The sequence below is a fragment of the Pleurodeles waltl genome, chromosome 6, assembly GCF_031143425.1.
Source record: "Pleurodeles waltl isolate 20211129_DDA chromosome 6, aPleWal1.hap1.20221129, whole genome shotgun sequence".
Classification (NCBI taxonomy): domain Eukaryota; kingdom Metazoa; phylum Chordata; class Amphibia; order Caudata; family Salamandridae; genus Pleurodeles; species Pleurodeles waltl.
The window spans coordinates 341,856,555-341,881,826 of record NC_090445.1 but is presented as its reverse complement, the minus strand read 5'-3'; the positions used below and the strand labels follow the sequence as shown (position 1 = coordinate 341,881,826).

Sequence of the window (25,272 nt, the reverse complement as noted above, 5' to 3'; positions counted from 1 at the left end):
CATGTAATATAATGCACCCTGCCTTAGGGCTGGAAGGCCTGCTGAAGGGGTGACTTACATATATTGCATGCAGTGTTAGCGGGCATGGCACACAGGCTGTGAGCCGTGGTGTGGTTTTCACTTTCAGCTGCACCAAGACACGCAGCCTGCAATGGCAGTCTACGTCTACATGAGCTTGGTGAGTGGTCCCTGAGGGCAGCACAATACATGCTGCAGCTCTTGGAACCCTCTCTGGTACCCTTGCCCTAGGTACCTGGGGTACAATTTATTATACGCTTACAGGGGTGCCAAAGGTATTGCCAGTTGGGGGAACAATTGTTCATTTTTGGGGAAAGAACACTGGAAACTGGGGACCTGGTTAGCAGGAACCCAGTGCACTTCACTTTAAAATTACATCAATTATCAGGCAAAAAGAGGGGGACTACTGCGACAAAAGCCCAGTCTCCTACACCGACTAAAATAGGTCTAGATAAAAGGGGGGAGAGGCAAAAGGTTTGGGGGAAGACCATCCTTAGGCTGAAAGGCCTAAAACTGAGGACATATGTGTCCTGCAGACTGTGTCAGACTTATGCATGGACAAGGATCAGCATGGAAGAAAAAAGAAGGCTCTGTATTTTTTAACAAGGCTGCAGCATGTTAATGAGCAGTCTTGGGTAATATCCAGCTACTTAAAAGAGCAGTTACCTAAAGGCATTCTTAGTTTTAAAAGGTGAGTAGACTGTTTTAAATCAAAAGGGCTAAAAGGTCATGAAGGGTAGGAAGCAGCAACATTATGCAAACAAAAGCTCTTATAGAAACATGTTGTTACCGCCATATTAAATGTCATAAAGAGGAACAGTCCTGCAACAACGAGATGAGGAGGAACACCTTCAAGGGGGCCATTGTTTCCTGGGCACAGCGTAGAGTGCAGCAATAGTAAAGCCATGCAGTCTGATGTCCTGTTCTGACTACCACCCATGTGCAGCACACCTAGTAAATTTTTCCAGCGCAGTCACGATTAGCTGTGGTGGTGTGGGTCTCCTGGGCGGGCATCCGATGGCTTCCATTGTAAGCGAAAGACCAAGGCATAATATCGCCTGGAATTTATCTGCTGTCAGCTAACCATGCAAGGTGATTTCTCTCCAGGTGCTGTTCACATACTCCAATTACAGGAACCCCCACATCCTCATTACCTATAGCCTCTGTTGAAACAAAAACGACTTCACTGATGGGGCATTTGAACACCAATGCATTTTTAGGTCACAGCCTGCCACACAAAAGGAAATAGGTTGATAGCTGACCTGAAAAACATCTCCACTCATTGCTTTCTGTTTTGTCACACTTTCCTAGCCGTAATGGTTTTATTTGTTTTAACCAGCCCATCTATCTTTGTCCCTGCTGAGGGGGACAGCCTGTTTACCATCTCTCTGGTTGACAACTTTTAGTCTTCCATAAGTGCCTGCTTTGGGGAACTTTTTTTCTTTTTCTAAAAACACTCCATGGGAGAGCATGTGTGTAGGAGGCTGGACTGGCTTGTAGTGAGTACCTAGGGGTACTTGCACCAGGCCCAGTTATCCCTTATTAGTGTATAGGGTGTCTAGCAGCTTAGGCTGATAGATAATGGTAGCTTAGCAGAGCAGCTTAGGCTGAACTAGGAGACGAGTGAAGCTCCTACAGTACCACTAGTGTCATATGCACAATATCATAAGAAAACACAATACACAGATATACTAAAAATAAAGGTACTTTATTTTTATGACAATATGCCAAAAGTATCTCAGTGAGTATCCTCAGTATGAGGATAGCAAATATACACAAGATATATGTACACAATACCAAAATATGCAGTAATAGTATTAGAAAACAGTGCAAACAAGGTATAGTTACAATAGGATGCAATGGGGACACATAGGGATAGGGGCAACACAAACCATATACTCCAAAAGTGGAATGCGAACCACGAATGGACCCCAAACCTATGTGACCTTGTAGAGGGTCGCTGGGACTATTAGAAAATAGTAAGGGTGAGAAAAATAGCCCACCCCAAGACCCTGAAAAGTGAGTGCAAAGTGCACTAAAGTTCCCCAAAGGACATAGAAGTCGTGATAGGGGAATTCTGCAGGAAAGACACAAACCAGCAATGCAACAACTATGGATTTCCAGTCGAGGGTACCTGTGGAACAAGGGGACCAAGTCCAAAAGTCACAAGCAAGTCGGAGATGGGCAGATGCCCAGGAAATGCCAACTGTGGATGCAAAGAAGCTACTACTGGGATGTAGAAGCTGAGGATTCTGCAGGAACGACAAGGGCTAGAGACTTCCCCTTTGGAGGATGGATCCCCCACGCCGTGGAGAGTCGTGCAGAAGTGTTTTCCCGCCGCAAGACCGCCAACAAGCCTTGCTAGCTGCAAATCGTGCAGTTAGGGTTTTTGGATGCTGCTGTGGCCCAGGAGGGACCAGGATGTCGCCAATTGCGTCTGGTGACAGAGGGGGCGTCGAGCAAGACAAGGAGCCCTCTCAGAAGCAGGCAGCACCCGCAGAAGTGCCAGAAACAGGCACTACGAAGATGGGTGAAACGGTGCTCACCCGAAGTCGCACAAAGGAGTCCCACGTCGCCAGAGGACAACTTAGAGGGTCGTGCAATGCAGGTTAGAGTGCCGTGGACCCAGGCTGGACTGTGCACAAAGGATTTCCGCTGGAAGTGCACGGAGGCCGGAGTAGCTGCAAAAGTCGCGGTTCCCAGCAATGCAGTCTGGCGTGGGGAGGCAAGGACTTACCTCCACCAAACTTGGACTGAAGAGTCACTGGACTGTGGGAGTCACTTGGACAGAGTTGCTGGATTCAAGGGACCTCGCTCGTCGTGCTGAGAGGAGACCCAGGGTACCGGTGATGCAGTTCTTTGGTGCCTGCGGTTGCAGGGGGACGATTCCGTCGACCCACGGGAGATTTCTTCGGAGCTTCTAGTGCAGAGAGGAGGCAGACTACCCCCACAGCATGCACCACCAGGAAAACAGTCGAGAAGGCGGCAGGATCAGCGTTACAGAGTTGCATTAGTCGTCTTCGCTACTTTGTTGCAGTTTTGCAGGCTTCCAGCGCGGTCAGCAGTCGATTCCTTGGCAGAAGGTGAAGAGAGAGATGCAGAGGAACTCGGATGAGCTCTTGCCTTCGTTATCTAAGGAATCCCCCAAGACAGAGACCCTAAATAGCCAGGAAAGAGGGTTTGGCTACCTAGGAGAGAGGATAGGCTAGCAACACCTGAAGGAGCCTATCAGAAGGAGTCTCTGACGTCACCTGCTGGCACTGGCCACTCAGAGCAGTCCAGTGTGCCAGCAGCACCTCTGTTTCCAAGATGGCAGAGGTCTGGAGCACACTGGAGGAGCTCTGGGCACCTCCCAGGGGAGGTGCAGGTCAGGGGAGTGGTCACTCCCCTTCCCTTTGTCCAGTTTCGCGCCAGAGCAGGGCTGAGGGGTCCCTGAACCGGTGTAGACTGGCTTATGCAGAAATGGGCACCATGTGTGCCCATGAAAGCATTTCCAGAGGCTGTGGGAGGCTACTCCTCCCCTGCAATCACACCATTTTCCAAAGGGAGAGGGTGTAACACCCTCTCTCAGAGGAAGTCCTTTGTTCTGCCATCCTGGGCCAGGCCTGGCTGGACCCCAGGAGGGCAGAAGCCTGTCTGAGGGGTTGGCAGCAGCAGCAGCTGCAGTGAAACCCCGGGAAAGGCAGTTTGGCAGTACCAGGGTCTGTGCTACAGACCACTGGGATCATGGGATTGTGCCAACTATGCCAGGATGGCATAGAGGGGGCAATTCCATGATCATAGACATGTTACATGGCCATATTCGGAGTTACCATTGTGAAGCTACATATAGGTAGTGACCTATATGTAGTGCACGCGTGTAATGGTGTCCCCGCACTCACAAAGTCCGGGGAATTGGCCCTGAACAATGTGGGGGCACCTTGGCTAGTGCCAGGGTGCCCACACACTAAGTAACTTAGCACCCAACCTTTACCAGGTAAAGGTTAGACATATAGGTGACTTATAAGTTACTTAAGTGCAGTGTAAAATGGCTGTGAAATAACGTGGACGTTATTTCACTCAGGCTGCAGTGGCAGGCCTGTGTAAGAATTGTCAGAGCTCCTATGGGTGGCAAAAGAAATGCTGCAGCCCATAGGGATCTCCTGGAACCCCAATACCCTGGGTACCTCAGTACCATATACTAGGGAATTAAAAGGATGTTCCAGTAAGCCAATGTAAATTGGTAAAATTGGTCACTAGCCTGTTAGTGACAATTTGAAGGAAATGAGAGAGCATAACCACTGAGGTTCTGGTTAGCAGAGCCTCAGTGAGACAGTTAGGCACCACACAGGGAACACATACATATAGGTCACAAACTTATGAGCACTGGGGTCCTGACTAGCAGGGTCCCAGTGACACATAACAAACATACTGAAAACATAGGGTTTTCACTATGAGCACTGGGCCCTGGCTAGCAGGATCCCAGTGAGACAGTGAAAACACCCTGACATACACTCACAAACAGGCCCAAAGTGGGGGTAACAAGGCTAGAAAGAGGCTACTTTCTCACAATGTGTTTCCTCGCTCCTCGGTTTTCCCACTTGTCCCAGCACATTTCTTTTTATAAACATTGCCATGGAGTGAATGGGTTTTTACCATTCCGCGTGTTTGCCCACTACACTCTGCACATTTGTTTCATGACATTATAAACATGTATTTTTCCATTTCATTCTAAAAAGGGGGATCAATCAATTTAATAATCTTAATGCATACAAGTCCACCTTACATTGTACAAATCCATGATAATGTTTATTTTCGGTTCTTATACAAGTAGATACAAATGAGCTTGACCTATTAAATACAAAAAATACTCCACAAATATTGCTGCCAGATTTGCAAATTTATAATTATGCCCAATTATCGCACACTTCCTGAAACCTATTCATTGCAGTCCTTAGGAGATGAGTGTGAACCACAAGTTCCAAGAGAGCTAACAAAAAACTGGCAGTTTAAGTTGAATAGTGAGACCTTCTTCCATCTTATTCATTATCAAATCAGTATGGCTTGGAAAAATCTTTATGGTTTAGTGCCTGAAACATCTAAACCTATTGCTAAAAAAAACAAAAAATATAATAATGGAACTTTTGCCTTATAAAATAATCATATAACACTTCAACACATTTGACGATTTAAGCAACTTAGAGGATAAATGGGTAATTACCAAACCAGAATCATCGGTCTAAAAAAATATTTTAGACAGTGCACAATGGAAACCAACCTGAGGTATTGGGACACAATAATTTGCCCTGGTTCAAACAATTAATAAAACTGGGGTTTGAGGCTGAAACTGAGCAACTAGATCACATCTCACCTTCAATGAGACAATTTAACAAATAAGACTGACATTGCCATGTTTTCATTATTACTTAGGTGTCTAGTGCTTCACTGTTGTTTAAGTTCTGTCACTTTCAGAGTAGCAGATTATTAATACTGTCCCAAAGAAATCAATTTGTTTCTCTATCGCGCTTGCTTCCACAGCATTGTTGCTTAGCTGGCTTCAGGTACATAATTCAGCAGCCAACCTTCACTTGACAGGTCAGGCAGTGCTCCCTTCTGGTAAATAACTAGTCCCTGGGGTATTTTACTTGCTAATAATTGGGCAAAGTGCATAACCTGGAAAGAAAATCTGGCATTCGCCTAAATAAACGGGTCCACATTTAGCTCCAAACTGAATGTTAAAAACATACAGCAGACCTCTCGTCACCAGCAGTGGACTTTCCGGGAATGGGCTACATGCATCTATGTGCGCTTTGTACTGCGCCACCATGGCTTCTGAAGGGACTGCGGAGCACTAGTGATAAGGCGCTCTAGGGATTGGAAGCAGTTCGGCTAGAAGGTTCCTGTTCTACAATGCGTGGCCAAGTTGCTTTGCAGGGGGTTTGAGACGTTAGTGTAGTCTCATTTCCCCATCTGTGAAAACTGTTACTGCAGTGAGGTAGGTCAAACTGACAGTATAACACATTATACAGCAAATGAAAACATGTATTCTTTGAAGTGGCCGAAAGAAACGATGCAAGACTTCTTCAACGTAAGTTTGCTTCCCCTTCTCTTCTGGGGAACTCAGCTTGAGCAATACAACCCAAGCAGCACGAGGTGAGACGAATTCTCAAATTCTCCCAGAAGATATTTCTGGCACATTTACATGTCATCCCCAACTTTCCCTCATCTCTCTGGAGTCTCCAGCAAATGGTGGCCAGCTCCCTCTCTCTGGCAAAATGCAAGTTTGTATTTGTAATGGCACATGCGCACTAAATGCAACACCTTGTTATAGAATCTTCACGCTACCTGGATTCCTAGGGCCAACCTTGTGCTCCCCTCAAAAAACCCTTACTATATCACAGTCTTGTGTCTCTCTGTGTTCCTCCAATTGGCTTCTCTTAAGTTTATTTTTTTATGTTTTTTGTTTTATAATATCAAAGTCCTCTATATTTGAGCACACTGGGAATATATATCAAAGGGGCATTTTTGTCTCAGGCTAATGTTAGAAAGCATGTAAAAGCCTCTGTCCTACTCGAATATCCAGATGATCTGTTAGAAATGGTTTATACTTCCTAAGGTCATGTCTGTTGGGTCGGAATACTGCAGGAATACTGGAGGTGCAGGGGGACAAACGCAATCTCCTTTACACACACATGCTTAGCAGGCACACACACAGACATGCATGCCTAACGAAATGCACTTGTTCATGCATGTCTAAGGCCACCTCCCCTCGCCCCCCCAACATTAATGTTGTTTTGTACTTACCTACCTCTGTCTCGTATGGCCCCTCCCACACAACGAAGCCATCATGATCCTCCTGTCCACTCTGTCGTCCAGAGCTGGGCTGCATGGGCACAAAGGCCCTGCACTGAATGCAAACTCGTGTGATTGATAGTGCTGGGCTGTGTGTGTTGAAGGTCCTGCTAGATATACACTGTCACTCCCACAGACTGTGTGTGATCTCCCTTGATAAGAAAGTGTTCATTGCATGTCAGCTGGGGCAGGTAGGGTGACACAAGGTGGATGGAAGGCACAGCTAAGGAGGGCGACTACCAACTTAGCCCCCAAGGTCCTACCACTGTTTGCAAGCTATGTTCCAATGTCTTCACATCAGGTAATGGGTTTGAAGGAAGGGGGATAAGACTTACCAGTATAATTTTACTGATGATGAAATCTCTAAAGGTCTATTAGCCTTATAGGCCTTCGTCAGCCATTCGTCAAGCAAATTAATTTCTTAAGAGAGGTGTACATTAATTTTACAAAACATCAACAATACTTTCTCAAACTTTTATCTGAACAGCAACAATGCATCTATCACAAATGTTAGCTATGGATGGGGTATGGAGAGGGGTCTGCTGCTGGTTGAACTGCGGTTGAGCAGCTACCACTTCATGTCTTCGGCAGTCACGGTTGACACCTGTATGAAATAGGACAAGTCCCCTTGGTGCTGAGCCCAGTGATACTTCAGATCCCACTGCACAGCCGACATCTGCCACCTGTTGTGGTGCACAAGCAGAAGGTAGGATCACAAGTGTCCCAGAAGCCTCAGAGCTGCTCTCGTTGAAACCCAGGTCAGAGGCTCAAACATTGGAATCATAGATCAAATGTCATGGACTCATTGAGGTATGGCTCAGAAAAGCACTGTGTCAAGGATGGCTCACATGAAAGGGTATCACTATGCAGAAATCAGGTGTGACGTTGTCATGTTGATAATCCCAACAATGTCAACAATATGGCCATCGTCTGGAGGTGGTTTATGACTGTGTGAGGTAAGTTTGCCTTCAGTAGCCAGTCGCTGAGGTATGGAAAGACTGATATTCTCAACCTTCGTAGATGAGTTGCAACCACCACGATTACCATTGTGAACACCAGTGGCCAAAGGGAAGCATGGAGAAATGAAAATGCTCTTGACTCACCTGAAACCGCAAGTAACATCTGTCGGACTGCAGGACGGGGAAGTGAAAATACAGGTCCTAAGTCCAATGCTGCCATCCAATCTCCTGGTTCCAGGACAGACAGAATTTGGGCCAGGGTGAGAATCCAGAACTTGATGTTCCGGAGGAGGAAGTTCAGATGACAAAGATCTAGGATGGGGCAAAGGCCTCTGACCTTCTTCGGCACCAGGAAATAATGGGACTAACAACCAGTATCATCTCTGATGTGACACCCTCTCTATTGCTCCCGTTGGCAAGAGAACCTGAAGTTCTCATGGAGTATAAACCAGTGGTCATCTAGGAGGTGTTGCAGTGTGGGTGGCATGTCCTGGGAGTATGACAGAAAAGGTGGGGAATAACCATGTGCCACAATCTGTAGCAACCATTAGTCTGACCTGGTGCTCCTCCATCTCGCAGTGAAAAGTGACTCGACTTCCCACTGGGTGATCGTGTGCTGCTCAGGATAAATCAGAGCAGTTTCACCGCTTAGCGCGGGCAGAGATCGGAGTTTGGGTAATACGTTGAGCCTGGGGGCCTGGACATTGTCAGCCTACTCTCTGGCCTCTATTCCAAAAAGGGCCAGGAGGGCCTGATGCTCCAGAGGTAGGTATTGGTCCTGCTTCTGCTGATATCCCCTACCTAAGCCTTGAGAGGGCAGTTGGGATAACTGCTGAACCGGTTGAGCTATATTCTCTTTATATTTTTCTAGGCCAAGTAAACCTTCGTTCCAAAAAGTGTGTCCAGACCTGAGCGGATTGTGCATTTTGCCATGTCATGACCATTGATCTAATCTCTTCTGGTACATCAGCAAGATATTGGCAACTCTGTCACACAACATTTGTGAGTCTTTGCCCGAGGTGTTGACAGATCTTAAGGTGACACTAATACTGGAGAACACTCCTTTTGTGAATGTTCCATTCATTTAGATTCTCTGTCCTGTACAGTGGAAGAGAATAAATTAGGTTCAGGTGGCTTGAGGATGCCAGTTCCACCAAAGTTTCCAGAGAGAGGTGCTGGAGCAGAAAGTCGGGGTCTGTAGGGGCAGGCCTATGCAGTTTCGCAACCAGCCTAATTACTGGAGGGCAAGATCGTGGCTTTGCATAGGTGCCCATCAGTATGTCATTGAAGGCCTCGTTAAAAGGTACTAAAGTTTCTTGGCCGGTCTGACTTGGATTGAGAACCTCAGTTAGGACATTTGCTTAAAGTTCCTGCATAAGGAGACTAAGGTAATGGGCTTCTTCCGCCCTCCTCGTCATTGATGAAGGAGGCAGAGTCTTCAGTAGCCAATCTCTGGTGAGGTGATCCAGACACTGGCATCTTGAAAATCTTCAAATATATTCTCTTCTTAATAAAAATCATCTCCATATTCACAATCGTAGTCATCATAATGATGGGTTGAAATGGGCATACTGTCATGGTCCAGGGAGTCGGTTTGAACTTCTGAATCCATTAAAGCTATCGGATCCATATCCAGCATTGTTGATGTCAATAGTGATGATGAGGCTTGGGCCGGTGGATGGTATTGAATGTTGCACCAGAGCTGGAGGGTTTGGGTTTGTAGAAGGCCGAGTGGTGCAGACATCGTAAGGAAAAGAGCCACCATTAGGGTTTTGGCAGGCATCCACCTCAGATCCTTGGTGACACATCTAGAACTATACAGGGAGAATTGTCTCAACCCATAGTAAACTCAAACAGTATTCTCTGCGCTCTAGTCAATGCCAGGTCACTTGTTAAACTTTGTAGTTTGCTTTGTTTGTAGAAACGTACAAACCAGCTCTAGTGTTCATAACAGAAACATGGGCTTACCCTACATCAGGCCCTTACCTGGTTAATGCCATTCCCGATGGGTATACGATTAACAAATTAAATAGACATGAAAAACGTGGTGGTGGTCTGGCTGTTATTTACAAGGACTACTTTCAAGCCACTTTTGAGACAGTGTAAACAACAATATGTGAAGCCTTGGAGTTTGTTTGAGCTAGAAATTAAACAGTCCTTTAAAGGACTAATACTTTATCGCTCCCATGGACCAAGATCGGTTTTTGCTCAGAACATCAGTAGTCTCTTGGAAGCAAACATTCTTGTAAATAACTCTACAGTACTGGAGGATTTCAACTTCCACCTTGAGGCACAAACAGATAGTGACACTATAGCTCTCATTCAAACTATTGTTGACCATGGACTCCTACAGAGAGTAACAGAGACCACTGATCTAGCTGGGCATACTCTAGATGGGATCTTTACAAATAATGACTCTCTAACTAACTCAGATGTTTTGTCGTTAGCTTGGTCTGACCATAAGGCTATTTTATTTGACATTACTTATCAACAATTTTGCCAAACGATTAAAGGTTCTAAGTCTTCCTTGCTCACTTGGCCATGGCATAAAATTCAACCAGAGGACTTTAAACTATCCCTTGAAAAATCCCCCCAATTTGCTCTGATGGTATTAAAAATAACACTCTAAACTATTTCAATTAGCTAACTGGGGTGGTTAATATTCTGGTGCCTGTGAAGCCAGCCAGATCACAGAGAGACAAACCTTCAGCCCTGGTTTTCGGATGACCTCAGAAAACTTAAACAGTCTTGTAGGAGGCAGGAAAGATTATAATGACCTAGAAAAAAACAAAATGTAAGAAGCTTTTGGCAGATTACAAATCTATGATCGTTAAAGCAAAATCCTTCTTCTTTACCCATAACATTGAATCCTAAAAAACTCCACAAAGGAATTATTTAAGACAGTAGTTAATTTGTCAGCACCACCCACTGACAAGCTGGCTGGCAAGACCCAAGACTTCTGCAGTACTCCAGCAGATTTCTTTCACAATAAGGTGGAAGAAGTCTATAATAGATTTTCCATCTATTACTCCTCCTCCAGGCAGTGAAGAGTCGGCCACCTCTAACCAGGTGAGTTGGGACTCCCTAGTGGAATTCTCACCTCCTTCAATACAGGAGGTACTAGGTCTAATTAAATCCACCAAAATTTGGATCACCCTATGAACCTTGCCCTCCTAGGGTGGTCAACCTAGCTCCAGACTCAGCTGCGGCCAGATTAACTGAAATCTTTTATCGCAAGTTCAAAGAGGTCCATTTTCCTTCACAATGGAAATGTGCATTGCTGCTGCCCCTAATAAAAAAAACCTACCCTCAATGCCTTCGACCCCAATAACTATCGGACTTTATCAAGACTACCTATGCCCACTAAAATTGTGGAAAAGTTAATAAATAAACAGTTAATTGAACACATAGATAGCAACTCTCTTGCTTGATCCTACACAGTTTGGATTTAGAGACAGCACTCATTAAGGCTACGGAGGAAATAAGACTATTACTGGACCAAGAAGGGACAACCGCACTAATTCCACTTGACTTATCAGCAGCTTTTGATATTGTCAATCATAAGTTGTTGTTGGACCGCCTTTCCCAGTTAGGAATTAGAAGGACTGCCCTGGATCTTCTAAGGTCCTTCCTCCATGGCCTGGAACAATCTGTGGCCTTGGGTGATTTTGTGTCCTACTCTTTCTCATTCCTGTTTGGGGTCCCGCAAGGATCTTCACAGAGTCCCACCCTGTTGAATGTTTATGACACTCCCTTGGCTGACCTGCTATGATCCTTCGGCTTCTCTCTTACATCCTATGCAGACGACACTCAAATTGTCATCTCCCTTGCCAATAATGATGTCAATACAGGACTTAGATTCCATGAATTTATGTTAGTGGTCAGCACTTGGATGAACAGCAACTGCCTGAAATTGAACTTGGGGAAAGCCAAGGTATTGTTAGTTGGTACCCAAACCTCTTTCTGGTCCCCTTCTTGGAGGCAACAAGAGTTAGGCACACTTCCACCCTCAGTCAGGAAAGAGAGGAATCTGGGGGTTATATTAGAAGATAAAGGGGGTCATTCTGACCCCCGCGGGCGGCTGGAGCCGCCCGCCTGGACGACCGCGGAGGCCATTCTGGCTTTCCCGCTGGGCTGGCGGGCGACCTCCAGAAGGCCGCCCGCCAGCCCAGCAGGAAACCCCTCCCCACGAGGAAGCCGGCTCCGAATGGAGCCGGCGGAGTGGGTATGTGCGACGGGTGCAGTGGCACCCGTCGCGTATTTCAGTGTCTGCAAAGCAGACACTGAAATACAAAGTGGGGCCCTCTTACGGGGGCCCCTGCAGTGCCCATGCCATTGGCATGGGCACTGCAGGGGCCCCCAGGGGCCCCACAACACCCCATACCGCCATCCTGTTCCTGCCGGGCATGGGCACTGCAGGGGCCCCCAGGGGCCCCACAACACCCCATACCGCCATCCTGTTCCTGGCAGGTGACCCGCCAGGAACAGGATGGCGGTATGGGGTGTCAGAATCCCCATGGCGGCGCAGCTGGATTCTGCAGGACAGCGGAAAACCGGCGGGAGACCACCGGTTTTCCTGTTCTGACCGCGGCTGAACCGCCGCGGTCAGAATGTCCTGAGGAGCACCGCCAGCCTGTTGGCGGTGCTCCCGCATGAATGACCCCCAAAGTGTTATATTCTCAACAGGTCAACTCAGTTATCTCCTCTGTTTTCTATGTCTTAAAAACTATTAAAATCTTCCCCTACATTTCTTCTGAACTTCAGAAGCTGGTGATTACATCTCTAGTTCTTGCTAAATTAAACTACTGCAACAGTTATTAGTTTAACATGCAACAGCTAATGAATGGACTGCAACCAGTGTGGAATGCAGTGGCATGTCTACTTCTGAAGATCCTTGATTACCAGTCAGCCTCTAGAGCTTTAAGGAAACTGCACTGGCTCCCTATAAAGCAGAGAATAACGCTTGTGTCACTTAAAAAAGCAGTGCATGGTCTAGCCCCTGCCTTTTTGAAGAGCAGTTTTAAATGGTACATCCAACTAGGACACTATGGTCAGCAAGGTCAAAAAGCATTTTTATCCCCAGAGTCAACAAAGCCTCCTGCGGTGGAAGCTGCCTCTTGAGATTAAAGATATGTTGAATCTTCTAGCCTTCTGGAAAGCCTTGAAAACTCGGCTATTTGACATGTAGTATGGTCTCGGTCAAAGGCATAGCAGAACTAGCGTCAAGACACTCTAAGGTAACTTTAAAATCACCTAGGAACCAATGCAAGGGAGTTTGGGTCACAGAACTAATGAAGGGGGTATAATATATTAGTTATTGCTCGTAAGAACAGTGTTGCTGTGTGTACAATATCCTTTGTGAAGGCTGTGGAAAAGTGCTCTGTAAGAGCCGAAGTTGAGTGAAATTGGGGATAATTTGTGGCCAAATATGTTGAATGTTTTCAAGGGGGGGAAGATGAGCAGGTACTTGCATAAGGCTGATGGGATGAGGCCCTTCCTAAGGCCCCTGGGTCCTTAATGGACAGATAGGCTGGGAGGGTAATTGAGGTCTCATAACTGACATACAATAGAATTCATCTAGTAAGTATTGACGGGGGAACAGATAATTTTTCATGTTTTCCTCTGGAATTTGGGGCAGTGTCTCGTATGCAAGAATCAAATAGTTAAGATAGGCAGACATGTTATTAGGCTGTTACATGGTTGTTACATGGTGTTTACTCTTGATGAGAGGTTATGGTAGGGGGTTTAGATTATAAGAAATGAGGCCATACACTATGAGCCAAGGTTTGATTGCATTATTGCCCCTCACACAAGATGATTGATTCTTCTGGCTGAGGGATCCTGCTTGGACATGTACAAAACCTTCCATAAAGGATACTATTAACACAAGTAACGTTTGTGGTCTTAACGTGTTCACCAAACGCCACAGAGTCCTGTCCCTTCATAGACGTAACAAGGTGAATGCAGCCTGTTTGTATGTAGGAGACTCATCTCACTGATGAGGAAGAGGACAAAGTAAAAAAGAAATGGAGATGTTAACTGTATTTAGCTACTTATTACACTTATGGATAGGAGGACACTGTGTATTATCAACACATTTACACCGCATGTTGATGATGATTTGTATTTTTTAAGGTACAGGATTTAATGACGGATCATATGGCTGTCTTGAACTTATGGATGGAAGACTTCCATTCTATATTGGATGTAGAAAAGGATCAGTTCCCTCTGAAATAATCCACAAAGCCGGGTTTGATAGCTCTCTGTCGAAGGGGATGAATACCTCAGGATGTATGGATGCGTGGAGGACCTTAGACCTACATGCCAAGGTATACTCCTGTCACTCTCACACATAAGACATACAGTAGACTAGACTCACTGTTGGTAGCAGGAATGATTGCATCCCAGGAAACTGACGCCAACTATTTAGGTCATTTCATGACAGGCCATTCCCTGTTATAAACACACTGTGAATCTGGATCGGGAGTGGTTCGGAATACTGTTAGACGATGGCCCTGGAGGCCCTTTTGGATCCAAAATGCTTGGAGGCATTTAGCACAGCTCTTGCTCTGTATTCAGATGAGAACTGGGGTTGTACCCTCTATTAGGGCCAATGCATGGGAAGGGATGAAAGGAGTGATGAGAGGTGAATATATAAGCAGAATATATGGTGTACTGAGGCAGTTGCGGAGGGATCAAGAGTTGCAAGAAAGCAAGTTGGTTAATGTACGGGAGCCACATTCCTTGAAAAGCAACAAGAATGGGTATAGGATTAAAAAGCCATAGACACCACCTGGCATCGCCTTGACAAATATAGCTTGAGGAAGTACCATCAGAGGCTGCATAGGGAGGAGAACAAAACTATCAGCCTGATTAGTGGTGATATGACGTTTAAAATGTCTGAATGGTACAGTGGCCACTACGCAGGGGTCAATCACCTCTACAATTCAGGAACACATGCAACATATCTATAGATCATCAGAGCCAGTCTTGCATGAATCTACAGAGGCACACTTGGAAGGGATGGGCTTGCACAGAGTGACGGAGAGTGAATGGAAGATGCTTGAGACCGACACAACTCCAGAAGAATTAAGAGATATGTTTAGTTCACTGCCCAAGGGTAAGACACCTGGAACTGATGGGTTTGCAGCAGAGTATTACCAAATATACAAGCCACACCTCTTGGAGAACGTATTGGATACCTTCTGGGAGGATAAGCAAGCAGGTATTCTACCACCCACCATGTGTGAGGAGGTCAAATGCACGGTGCAGAAACTGGGAGGGGATTCCGCTGATCCTTCATGCTATAGGCCACTTACAATGATTAAATCCGAAAGAAAGGCCTTGTGTACAATCTTTCCCAATATGATGGTCCAAGTAGTGAGGACATTGGTACATGAGGTACCCACATCCCAGGTCGTAGCACAGTCATGAATATCCGCAGACTTACACAAGTTCTGCACTCAGTAGAAGAGCAGAATGAAGAATTGTGATTGGTCCCAGTTGATATCGAATAAGATTTGATACACTTATTTCGGCTTAGTTGTAGGAGGTCTTACGAGCAATGGGCTTTGGCCTGGTGTTCAGAGGCTGGGTGCAACTCCTATATATGGAACCCCTAACTCAGGTTTGGGTTGGGAAGTCAGCCTCTGATCGATGGAATTTTAATCTTGGCACTCCCTAGCGGTGCCCCCCTCTCATCTTTGCAGTTTGGATTGGTTTCGCAGCCCTGAGTAATTATTCTTTAAAGTAAACTGAGAGACTGGGGTATAATTGGGGGGGGGGGGGGGGATACCGCTCATTTAATTATTTCTCTTTATGCAGATATTGCGTTGTTCTATTTAATGTCTCCTAGGGACTCAGTACTGATTGTTTTGTCTCACAATACGACCTCTGGGGAGGTGACAGGCCTTAATAATTACAGATGTAAAACCATCTTTTTCCACTAGGTCTATTCGTAAAATGTCGAGAGATACATCTGCCAGACAGGCTTGAGATGGGAACTGGGAAACCTCAGTATCATGGTCGCATCGACCCATGCCCAACAATGTACATATACAATAGGGCAGGTGCTGGATGGACTGAACACATCTATTTGATTCTGGAATTCACTGCCTTTATCAGTAATGGGAGAGCGGCAGTCCCTAAAGATAGTCCTGCTCCCAGATGTCTATAATTTGCAAAATGGTTTGTATACTTTCAGTCTGGATGTGTTTAAGAAACCGAATACCAAGCTGATGTCACTGGTATGTGAGGCAAAAGACTCAGAGTGACAGTGGACACGTTGAAACTCGATCAGGAGGAGTTTGGACTTGGTCTCAGTGACCCGATTTAATATTATACAAAACACATTCAGCATGCTGCCAAGTGGGCGTGGGAGGACAACAACTGGGAGAGAAGATGCTTGAAGGGCGCTTAAGGTACCGGCTTGCTGATGGGGATGCTAATGCAGGGCAGCCGGGAGGAGGATATATATTCCTACATAATCGGACAAACAAGTACTGGCTACAATAGCTTCAATGGTCATTTGCAAGACAACTCCAGATAAGGGACCTTCAGTTTTTCTGTCATATCAGCAATGATATGTCAGTGTTGCACTGAAGAGAGGATGGTTGTCTTTGTTAAGGGACCTGTACCCTGGAAAGGCGATTAACACATTACAGAAGCTCAGGCAAACATCTGGGGTGGCTCTAGGCCAGTTCTTACAATACGCCAAACTGGTAGGCAGCCCTGGACGGACGTTTCTAGTGTTCCCAACAGAAACTCTCGAGACTGTTGTGCAGTTAGGCTCTGGCAGGCACCTAGTGACTCACAGGGATAGGGCGCTAAATATGGACAGACCCAAGCGCGCACTGAAGGCCAGGCCTGCCTGGAAGACTCATATTTATACGAAACTCACAAAGAGGCACTGGATAGCTGCCACACGGTAGGGTAGAAAAGGTTTAGTGAACACCAGGTTCAAATTAATACACTTCAAAAACTTACACCACACATCCACGATTATTCTTATTTTAACCAAGATATTCCTGGGTAGGATAGCTCAGTGACCTAGGTGTGGAATCAATGGGGTGACCTTCCTGCATCTGGCTTGGACATGTCAAGGGGTCTACGACCTCTGGGTGGGAGTATTCAGAGATTCAGCTGGAATTCTCCCCTTTGCAGTGTCACTTCGAAGTGACTAGCAAACCCAAAAAGAAAGAAATGAAGTACAGATTTCTGCAGCTGGCATTACTGCTAGCAAAATTACGGGTGACTGGATGGGCACCATACTTTCCAATCGTGACACATGGGTGAGGGAGATGTTGGACTGGCACTGGCATAAGAGTTACACATAAAGAATACTTGACAGGGTGAAAAGGTAAAGGAGCACATCTAGAAGTGGCTAGAGATGATGCAGGCGCTTCAGGGCTGTGGGCCTCAGGGGTAGATTAACACCTGCGACGACCTGGCGCAGTAGGGGCTGTTGCAGCTAAGCCATTCAACTGCCCGTCCAATTTAGAGTGGGCAGTCAGATGGCTTTTTTTTCCAAATGCCACTGCCAGGAAGAAAACCTGCATGGTTTGGGGGGTCATTAGTATTACTTTTTTTCAAACACAACTCCTGCTTTGGGAGTTTGTTTTTCAAAAAATAAACTTTACAAAAGTTTGATGGCCAGCTGTCATGTTCGAGGGTCCGGTCGCCAATTTTTACACAAACAGGATCTGCTGTGATGGCAGTCCTTGGCCATGTTAAGAGATATCTGCGTGGCTGGTAGACATATCTAAATTTAGGGGACAGGATGTCCGTAAAGGCGACGGAGTGGTTAACTCTGTTGCCCCATCTTCAAACTGTAAACCAGGCCCCTTGATATGATAATGCAGCCACTTGGTCATTCTTGTTCGGCTAGAAGGTGATTACAAAAGAAAATCAGCAGAAAACATCCATCTAGCGTATTTTTGATACCTACATTTCAGTGCTTCGGAAATGTACTTTCTCCCTCAGACTATCTAAAGGCATTTCTATAGCATCCAAACACCAAAGTCCTACAAGCCGCTAAGTCAAGTTATTCCCTTGGAGGGTATGCTACTGGATTACATAGCTAACCTCCAGGATGTGTGCTAAGACTGACCTGATTGCTATAGCAAAAGATTCAGATTCAACATATAATTTTTTAGACCTGTCTCTGTGTTGCAGACATGATGTTGAGCAGGCGGCTTTCTTTCATTTCTGGAACGCACTTCCTAATATTTATCACATAACTATAGTCCTGATTACAACTATGGAGCTAAATCTGAAGTTTGCACCCGAAATGGAATTCCAAGTGAGGGAGCAGTTGCTCATGTGCTACTGAACACGTGCTATTTGTTCATGCGCAAACTGCAAAGCCGCACTATCTGCTTACAAGTTAACAGCTGGCAAACAGTCGGTGAGCGTCCTGTTAGCAAATAGTGCAATTTGTGCAGTGGAGGTGTTCAGTGTGCAAATCCGGGATTTCATACATTGAAACGCGTTTCAGCATGTGCAAATTACAGCTCTGCATTATTTTTAACACAATTATTGCTAGGTTTGACCTCATGTACACTTGTGTGCAAATAATGAACACATCCCAAATACCGTTCAACTAGGCACGGGGTTTCAGCCAAATTTTGGTAACAACTTCAGCATATCAGATGTATGCATGTGGTATTTATATAATACTAACGTAGCTGAAATGCAGAGGACACTGGATTTCTAGGTTCTTGGGGAAAGCACAAGCAGCATGTCTCTAGGGCAGAGGTGACCTTCTTTAAACCTAAACAGACCAAAAGGTCCAGCAAGTACAATAAAAATATCTAATGTTTGAAATTAACTGCTGTCTGTGTCGCTGTCCACACCAAAAAACTTGTGTCAGATGTGGGCATGATTCAACAATCGGTGTAACTGAACATAGGGTGACATGACATCTCATAAATGTAGTAATGTTGCCCAGCAACTGAAGTTCAAATAGATACTCTTTAGGTCTATGATGTAATCAGTACCGGCAAATGAAATGTGTGCCTTTAAGAATCTGTGTTTTGTACGCAAAGGTGAGGTAAGGAGGGTACTGTAGGAAGGTCTGGATGAGCGGTCCACATGAGATTCTGCTTGTGCCCAGAAATAGCTGTGGCTCAGAACACAGGCTTCAAGATTAGATATCTGAGGTGTTCAGTGTCCTCTACACAATGGTGGGTGAAGCACCTTGAGGTTCTATCAGATAGGATCTCAAACGTAGGACTGGCAGAGATCACCAGGTTAGCAGACTCGGATCCTTCTCTAAGGCTTCTTTGTGCGGCAGTGGTCATGGATATTAACAATACCCAAAGCCGTGCATCCTCTGCAAGCACAGGAGATTACTGGATGGCACAGAACTGGTGGGGATAACAATGCAGACTGCTGCATTACACTATCCAAAGATTTGCCACTGGCGGCAAGGTTTAGACTCTACGGAATTGTAGCTAGTTTTTTCATTCTTTAACAGCACCTCAGCAGTTACTCCATTAATGGAAATGATAACCATATCATGACAAACAACAGAATTAGGCTTCTCCCACACCTTGGAACACACTGCAGTGTTGAACCTTTAGACACATCTGAAACTGTTGTGCTATTCTTTCACTTTGTGAGCACAACCCGATGCGGACTATGGTGTGGACTGTGATAAGATTGTATCTTGAAGAGCTCCACAGGACAAAATGCTCAGGAAGAACCACTGGTCATTGAGCCTGTGTCAACCAAGGTGAACTAACCAAAGGTGTTGTCACTTCTGCTTCCACATGACAAATTCAAGAAGATCAGGCATGGGGTAATGGAGGGGCACCAATGCGAAATTGCAGGTGTAGCTTGATCAGAAACAACGCAGCCTCAGGCACAAACAATGCAATTCATCTTTCGAAACCGTAAACTGAGATGAGCAACATTCCTTGAATAAGGTCATAAAAGCCAATGCTGAGTGCTGACTGAGTGCAAAAGGCAACAGATGTGAAAGCATGGATATTATCAACTATAAATTACTCAGTGCCGAGCCTGGAAGCTGTAGCCTGGGCTTTGTGGCTGTGTGTGCATTGTTTCCCTCGTTAAACTATTTCCATGCTGAGGAACAAATGTCCCAGTCTTTAGCCAGCTGCTGGTAAATCCTATGAATCTGGAAGGGGGAAGAATGGTCCGAGCAGTAACAAAGCTTAGAAAGCGGCAAGTAGCTTGTGTTAAATATGGCTTTCACAGAAGACAGTTCCAAAGTGAACACACTGTCTGAAAAAGCTGGAATCAATCCCCTGTGATGTGTGAGGGGCCTGCATCAGCTCTTAAGGCTCCTGACCCTCCTGCAGACGTCTGTTTTGCAACCAAATAGATGAGACAGACGAGGGGACAATGTTAAACGTAAGGCAAGCAAGACCCACTTGATTTGAAGCTGACTATGAAGAGGCAGTCAGTCAGGGATGTGATCATCAGAGCACCAGGCTAGTTCCAGCATGGCGCATGACTTTTAGAAGGAAGGTATTGAATTTATGCGAGCCAGTCACTACAGCATGTCTATTGCTTGCTGGAGAAAGTATGATACGTTGCTAGCTGCAAGAAAGGGCTTGGTGCTGCGGGGCAAAATCGGGGATCTTTGGCACAGCAGTGTGTGGGGTTCAGTATTAGATGGGTGGGGGTGCTGCATGTCAGGAATGTAGTGCACCAGCTGAGTAGTTTATGGCTCCTAGTGCTAGAAGAACCAGTTGTAGGACAGGGTAAGACCGAAGTGCAATGGTGGAGCTATGAGGGAGATGCAGTGCTGAAATATAGAATATCAGGGAAGATACAGGGTAGGACTGGTGCATTGTCAGAGCTATGTGTGAGTACTAGAAATTGAACACAAGGGCGTTTGGGTGCTGTGGGGCAGCACTTAGGTGCATATGCAGAGCTGACTGTAGCACACTAATGAACCTGCAGGAAATGCTACGGTTTATGACTGGGGTTTTCCAACTGAACTATGTGCAAGTCTCATTGATGAAAAAGTAGACATTTCTCACAAACATTGTCAGAGTTGCTAGGGGTGCATCGTACTAGAGTAGATGGGGGTGCAGTGTAATGTTGAGGTGCATCAGGAAAACTGTGTGTGGATCCTAGTTCTGGAACAGTTTAGTGCCTTCAATGCACATTTGTAATGACATACATCTCCATTTTTTAGTGCCTCCTTCTACTTGGCTTCCATACCTTTCAGTTCCCGGTCAGTGTAGTGATGCCCACTGGATACTAATTCTTGCCTCAGCTTCTCCACCAGGAATTTCACCACAGACATGTTCCAGGAAGATTTGATGCTGAGTGGAAACAGAGGGGAGAAGGTAAGAACTGAAGGAGAGAAGGTAAGAACAGGTGGAGCAGCAATGGGTGTGATTACTAGGATATGTGAGGTGCAAGGGAAAGAGTGTTAATTACAAGGTTATGGAAGACTTGAGGAGCACAGTTGAAGAGGTTTGAGAAGCACAGTTGAAGAAGTAATGCAAGGTACAAAGGAGAAAAGCAGATAAGATTTGAAGTTAGAAACAAAGGAGGTCACCTCGAGATGCTGAGCGAATGCCTATGTATGCAGTGCAGAGTAAACAAAGATAAGAGGTGCCGAGGAAAGTAGGCACATAAGATGTGAAGGAAAGTAGGAGACATGAACCTAGGGGACAGGAAGAAGCGTGGGCTGCAATGGAAAGATGACCACATGTGCAGGTGAAAGAGGGGTACCCGTGTGTGGAATTGAGATCAGTTAAGCACATAGAAGAAAGATACATGAGGGACGAGAGTAGGAAGGGGATGATATTTGGTGAGGAGGTATTGGGGGCTGTGAGATGCAGAGGAATGAGCAGAGGTGAGGCGCATTTCAGCCAATAAGAACACTTCAACTGAGAATTATTTTGTGGAAAACCTGAGCCCCATCTCACCAATAGTCCAATATCTGACAGCATGTCACACTTCACAGTTCTGATGCACAAGTTTATTCAGACACAGATTGCTTCAATTACAAATGGTATGCAATGCAGGTAAGGTAAAACATTTATACCAGAGAGTAAAGCAAGAGAACAAGACAACATGTGGATTGCAAGACACCTTGACAGTGGTTTGCTGAAAAGAAAGCCTGACTATATTTCAAGCTATTAGACCGATCAATAAAAAAACACAAGGGCATCAAATTAAGGGTAAATTCCCATGAGAGGTAGGCTTGGGATGCCGAGTCCAAATAGGAGGGTCTCTACAAAGTACAGCTTCAAGACAGAACAAGCCGCTATTTCAGTGACAAAACACAGCTGGGTAGGTGCATGACTAGAAGAGCATCCATCATTTTGGAGTTGCCTGATTGCAACATAGCAAAGAGGCTCCTACATTTCTGCAACAAGGAATCCTGCTTTGGAAAAACAAATTGGGGAGTGGTGAAAGCGATTACATGGAAAAAGTACAAAGCGTTATCAGCCTCACCTACAAGGCTAAGTAGCACAAAGTGGTATGAGAATAATGAGGGCACAGACAATTCTCAGTGAAAGTAACAAATATGAAACTATCAGCTTATAGTAAATACTGCTGCATGTTGCCAGAAGGCATGTGCTCTCTTATGGGAACAATGAGTTCCAGTGCTGCACAGACAGCCTGAGACTCGGAAACCTCATCAACAAAATACACATAAGCATCGGCCCAACCAGAGGATAAGCCAACAGCATTCCAAAGAAAAGTTGGAGATTAATATGGTGAGATTGTTCTTCTGGTGAGCTATTCAATAGATCCCAGAAGAAGTAAGCGCAGCACTTCGAGTGGAAACAGATACATAGAAAATGAGGCCAGGCTATGCTTATAAGCAGGTTTTGGAGTCACTGTGGATTAAAGTGCACCAGTACTTTCACTGATCCCTGCATGTTCACATCTGATGTACACTCAAACTTTTCTGGTGAACAGTGTGATGGGACAATTGTGACGAGAATCTGTTCCTTGTTTCAGGTTATCATAAGAGAAAAAGTATCACAAAGGGCACTGATTTATATTAAAAAAGGTGAACAAGATGGAAGGGAATGACTAACGTTGCCCTGCTTGGCATCAGCAAAACCAGATGGACACAGTCCAGACAGAAAAGACTGGCTTGAGGAGGAATGAAGCTGTATTCTGGACACGAGGAAGAGAACGTCCCTGATACTTAGGGAGCAGCACTGATGCTAACACCAAGAGAGCTCTGACTGGATGGGAAGCCCACTTTCCCAGAATCATCACAGAAACTTTCCATACAAAGAAAAAGAGGATAACCTGAATGTTATCCAGTAATGTGCACCTACAAATAAAAGCAAAGAAGAGGAAAAAGCTTTACAGCAAACTCCAGTCCATCCTAGAGAAATGCCTTGAGAGAGACGTCACCATACTGAAGGGGGACTTCAATGCAAAGACTGGGAGCAACAACATTGAGTACAAAGAAGTCATGGGCAACCATGGCCTTGGCGGCATGAACGAGAATGGTGAAAGGCTTGCAGATCTGTGCCCTGAGCAGCCTGGTGAAAGGCATTAGTGTATTCCTGTACAAAAGAATACATATAGTATCATGGATGTCACCAGATCATTCAACAGATAATTAGATCGACAACACGTTCCAGAGGTCATTGCAGAAAGTGAGAGACGAGAGGAGCAGACATGCCGTCAGACCACAATCTTTTTGTGGTCAGGCAAAAGCTGAAGAAAGCAAGGATGGAACCGACAAACCAATGTCAGCAATAGACACCACTCTCCTCAAAGATGCACAGAAACAGAATGAATACTTAGTCACCCTCAGCAACAAGTTTCAAGTCCTGCAAGAACTAGAGGATGAAAGGGACCCAGAAGAAGGCCAGTGGGAGAAGATTAAAAAAACAGTGCCATCAACGTGCAAGGAGGTACTGGGTCCCAAGGAAGACCAGCATAAGACATGGATGTCCACCGAGACTCTCTGCAAAACCCAAGCAAGAAAGGAAAAGAAAGCTGCAGTCAACACCAGTCGAACAATAGCAGAAAAAGCGAAAGCTCAATACACAAAATCCAACAAGGAAGCAAAGAGAAGCTTAAAAGCAGACAAACGATGATTCTTCAATGGTCTTGCCACAGAAGCTCAGGAAGCAGCAAGCCATGGAAACTTGAAAGAACTCTACGACATGACAAAGAAACACTCAGTCAGATACAGTAAGCCAGAATGGCCTTTAAAGGCAGGTAAGATAATCATGGGTAAAGATGGCCAAAAACCTAGATTGGTGGAGCATTTCGAAGAACTGCTGAACCAGCCCAGGCCTCAGTCTCCACCAGACATTCAACCAACTGACAAGGACTTGCCAATCGACTGCAACAGACCAAACAAGTATGAAATACAGCAAGCCATCAAACATCTGAGAAATGGGAAGGCAGCAGGACCTGACAACATTCCTGCAGAGGCACTTGAAACATGAAGAGACATTCTCTACCTAATGTTTGGAAGGCTCTGGGAAGAGGAAAAGGTGGCATCAGATTGGAAGGAGGGATATCTGATCAAGATCCCCAAGAAGGATGACCTGAGTAACTATGCAAACTACAGAGGGATATGTCTTCTATCAACCCCAAGCAAAGTGATAATCCTGAACAGAATGAAGGAACAAGTCAAAGCTCAGTTGCAAGACCAGCATGCTGGCTTCCACAAAAATAGATCCTGCACAAACCAGATTGCAACACTGCGCATCATCATTGAGCAGTTGATGGAATGGAACTCCCCCTCTAAGTCAACTTCATAGACGATGGGAAGGCATTCAACAGCGTGGACAGAGAGACGCTTTGGAAACTCCTTCGCACCATGGTGTGCCAGATAAACTTGTAAGAATCATCCAAAACTCTTATAAGGGAATGACCTGCAAGATAGTCCATGGTAGACAACTCACAGAAGCCTTCAAAGTGAGGACCGGAGTTTGCCAATGTTGTTTGCACTCACCGTTTCTCTTCCTGTTGGCCACTGATTGGATCATGAAGACATCCACAGCAAGGAGAACAAATGGGATCCAGTGGACACCGTGGATGTAGCTCAACGACCTGGACTTTGTAGACAACCTGGCCCTATTCTCCTATATCCATCTGCAGATGCAAGAGAAGACCAACAAAGTGGCAGCCACATCAGCCCAGCTTGGCCTCAACATCCACAGGGGAAAAAACAAAATCCTAAAGGCTAACACGGGCAGCACAACTGCATTCACTCTTGCAGGTGATGCACCAGAAGAGGCTGAGGCCTTCATCTACCTGGGCAGTGTCATAGACAAGCAGAGTTACACAGATGCATACGTTAAGGTAAGATTCGGCAGAACACGGACTCCCTTCCTTCAGCTAAAGAAAATCTGGAGCTCCAAGGACCTAACTCTGCAAACCAAGATCAGCCTTTTAACACCAATGTAAAAAGCAATTCTTCTGTATGGAGTAGAAACTTGGAGGACAACAGTGATCACCAACAAAGGCCATGCCTTCATCAACACCTATC

At 45.5% G+C, this 25,272-nt stretch overlaps 1 protein-coding gene across 2 annotated transcripts in view; it reads right to left on the bottom strand.

Annotated features, from left to right (window-relative positions):
- C6H14orf93 (chromosome 6 C14orf93 homolog) overlaps positions 1 to 25,272 on the bottom strand; it is a 195,318-nt gene that overhangs the window by 18,197 nt on the left and 151,849 nt on the right. For both annotated transcript variants that reach the window (XM_069238229.1, XM_069238230.1), the window contains exon 5: positions 21,003 to 21,106. In XM_069238229.1, coding sequence (XP_069094330.1) covers positions 21,003 to 21,106 — 104 coding nt within the window. The remainder of the gene's footprint in view (positions 1 to 21,002; positions 21,107 to 25,272) is intronic.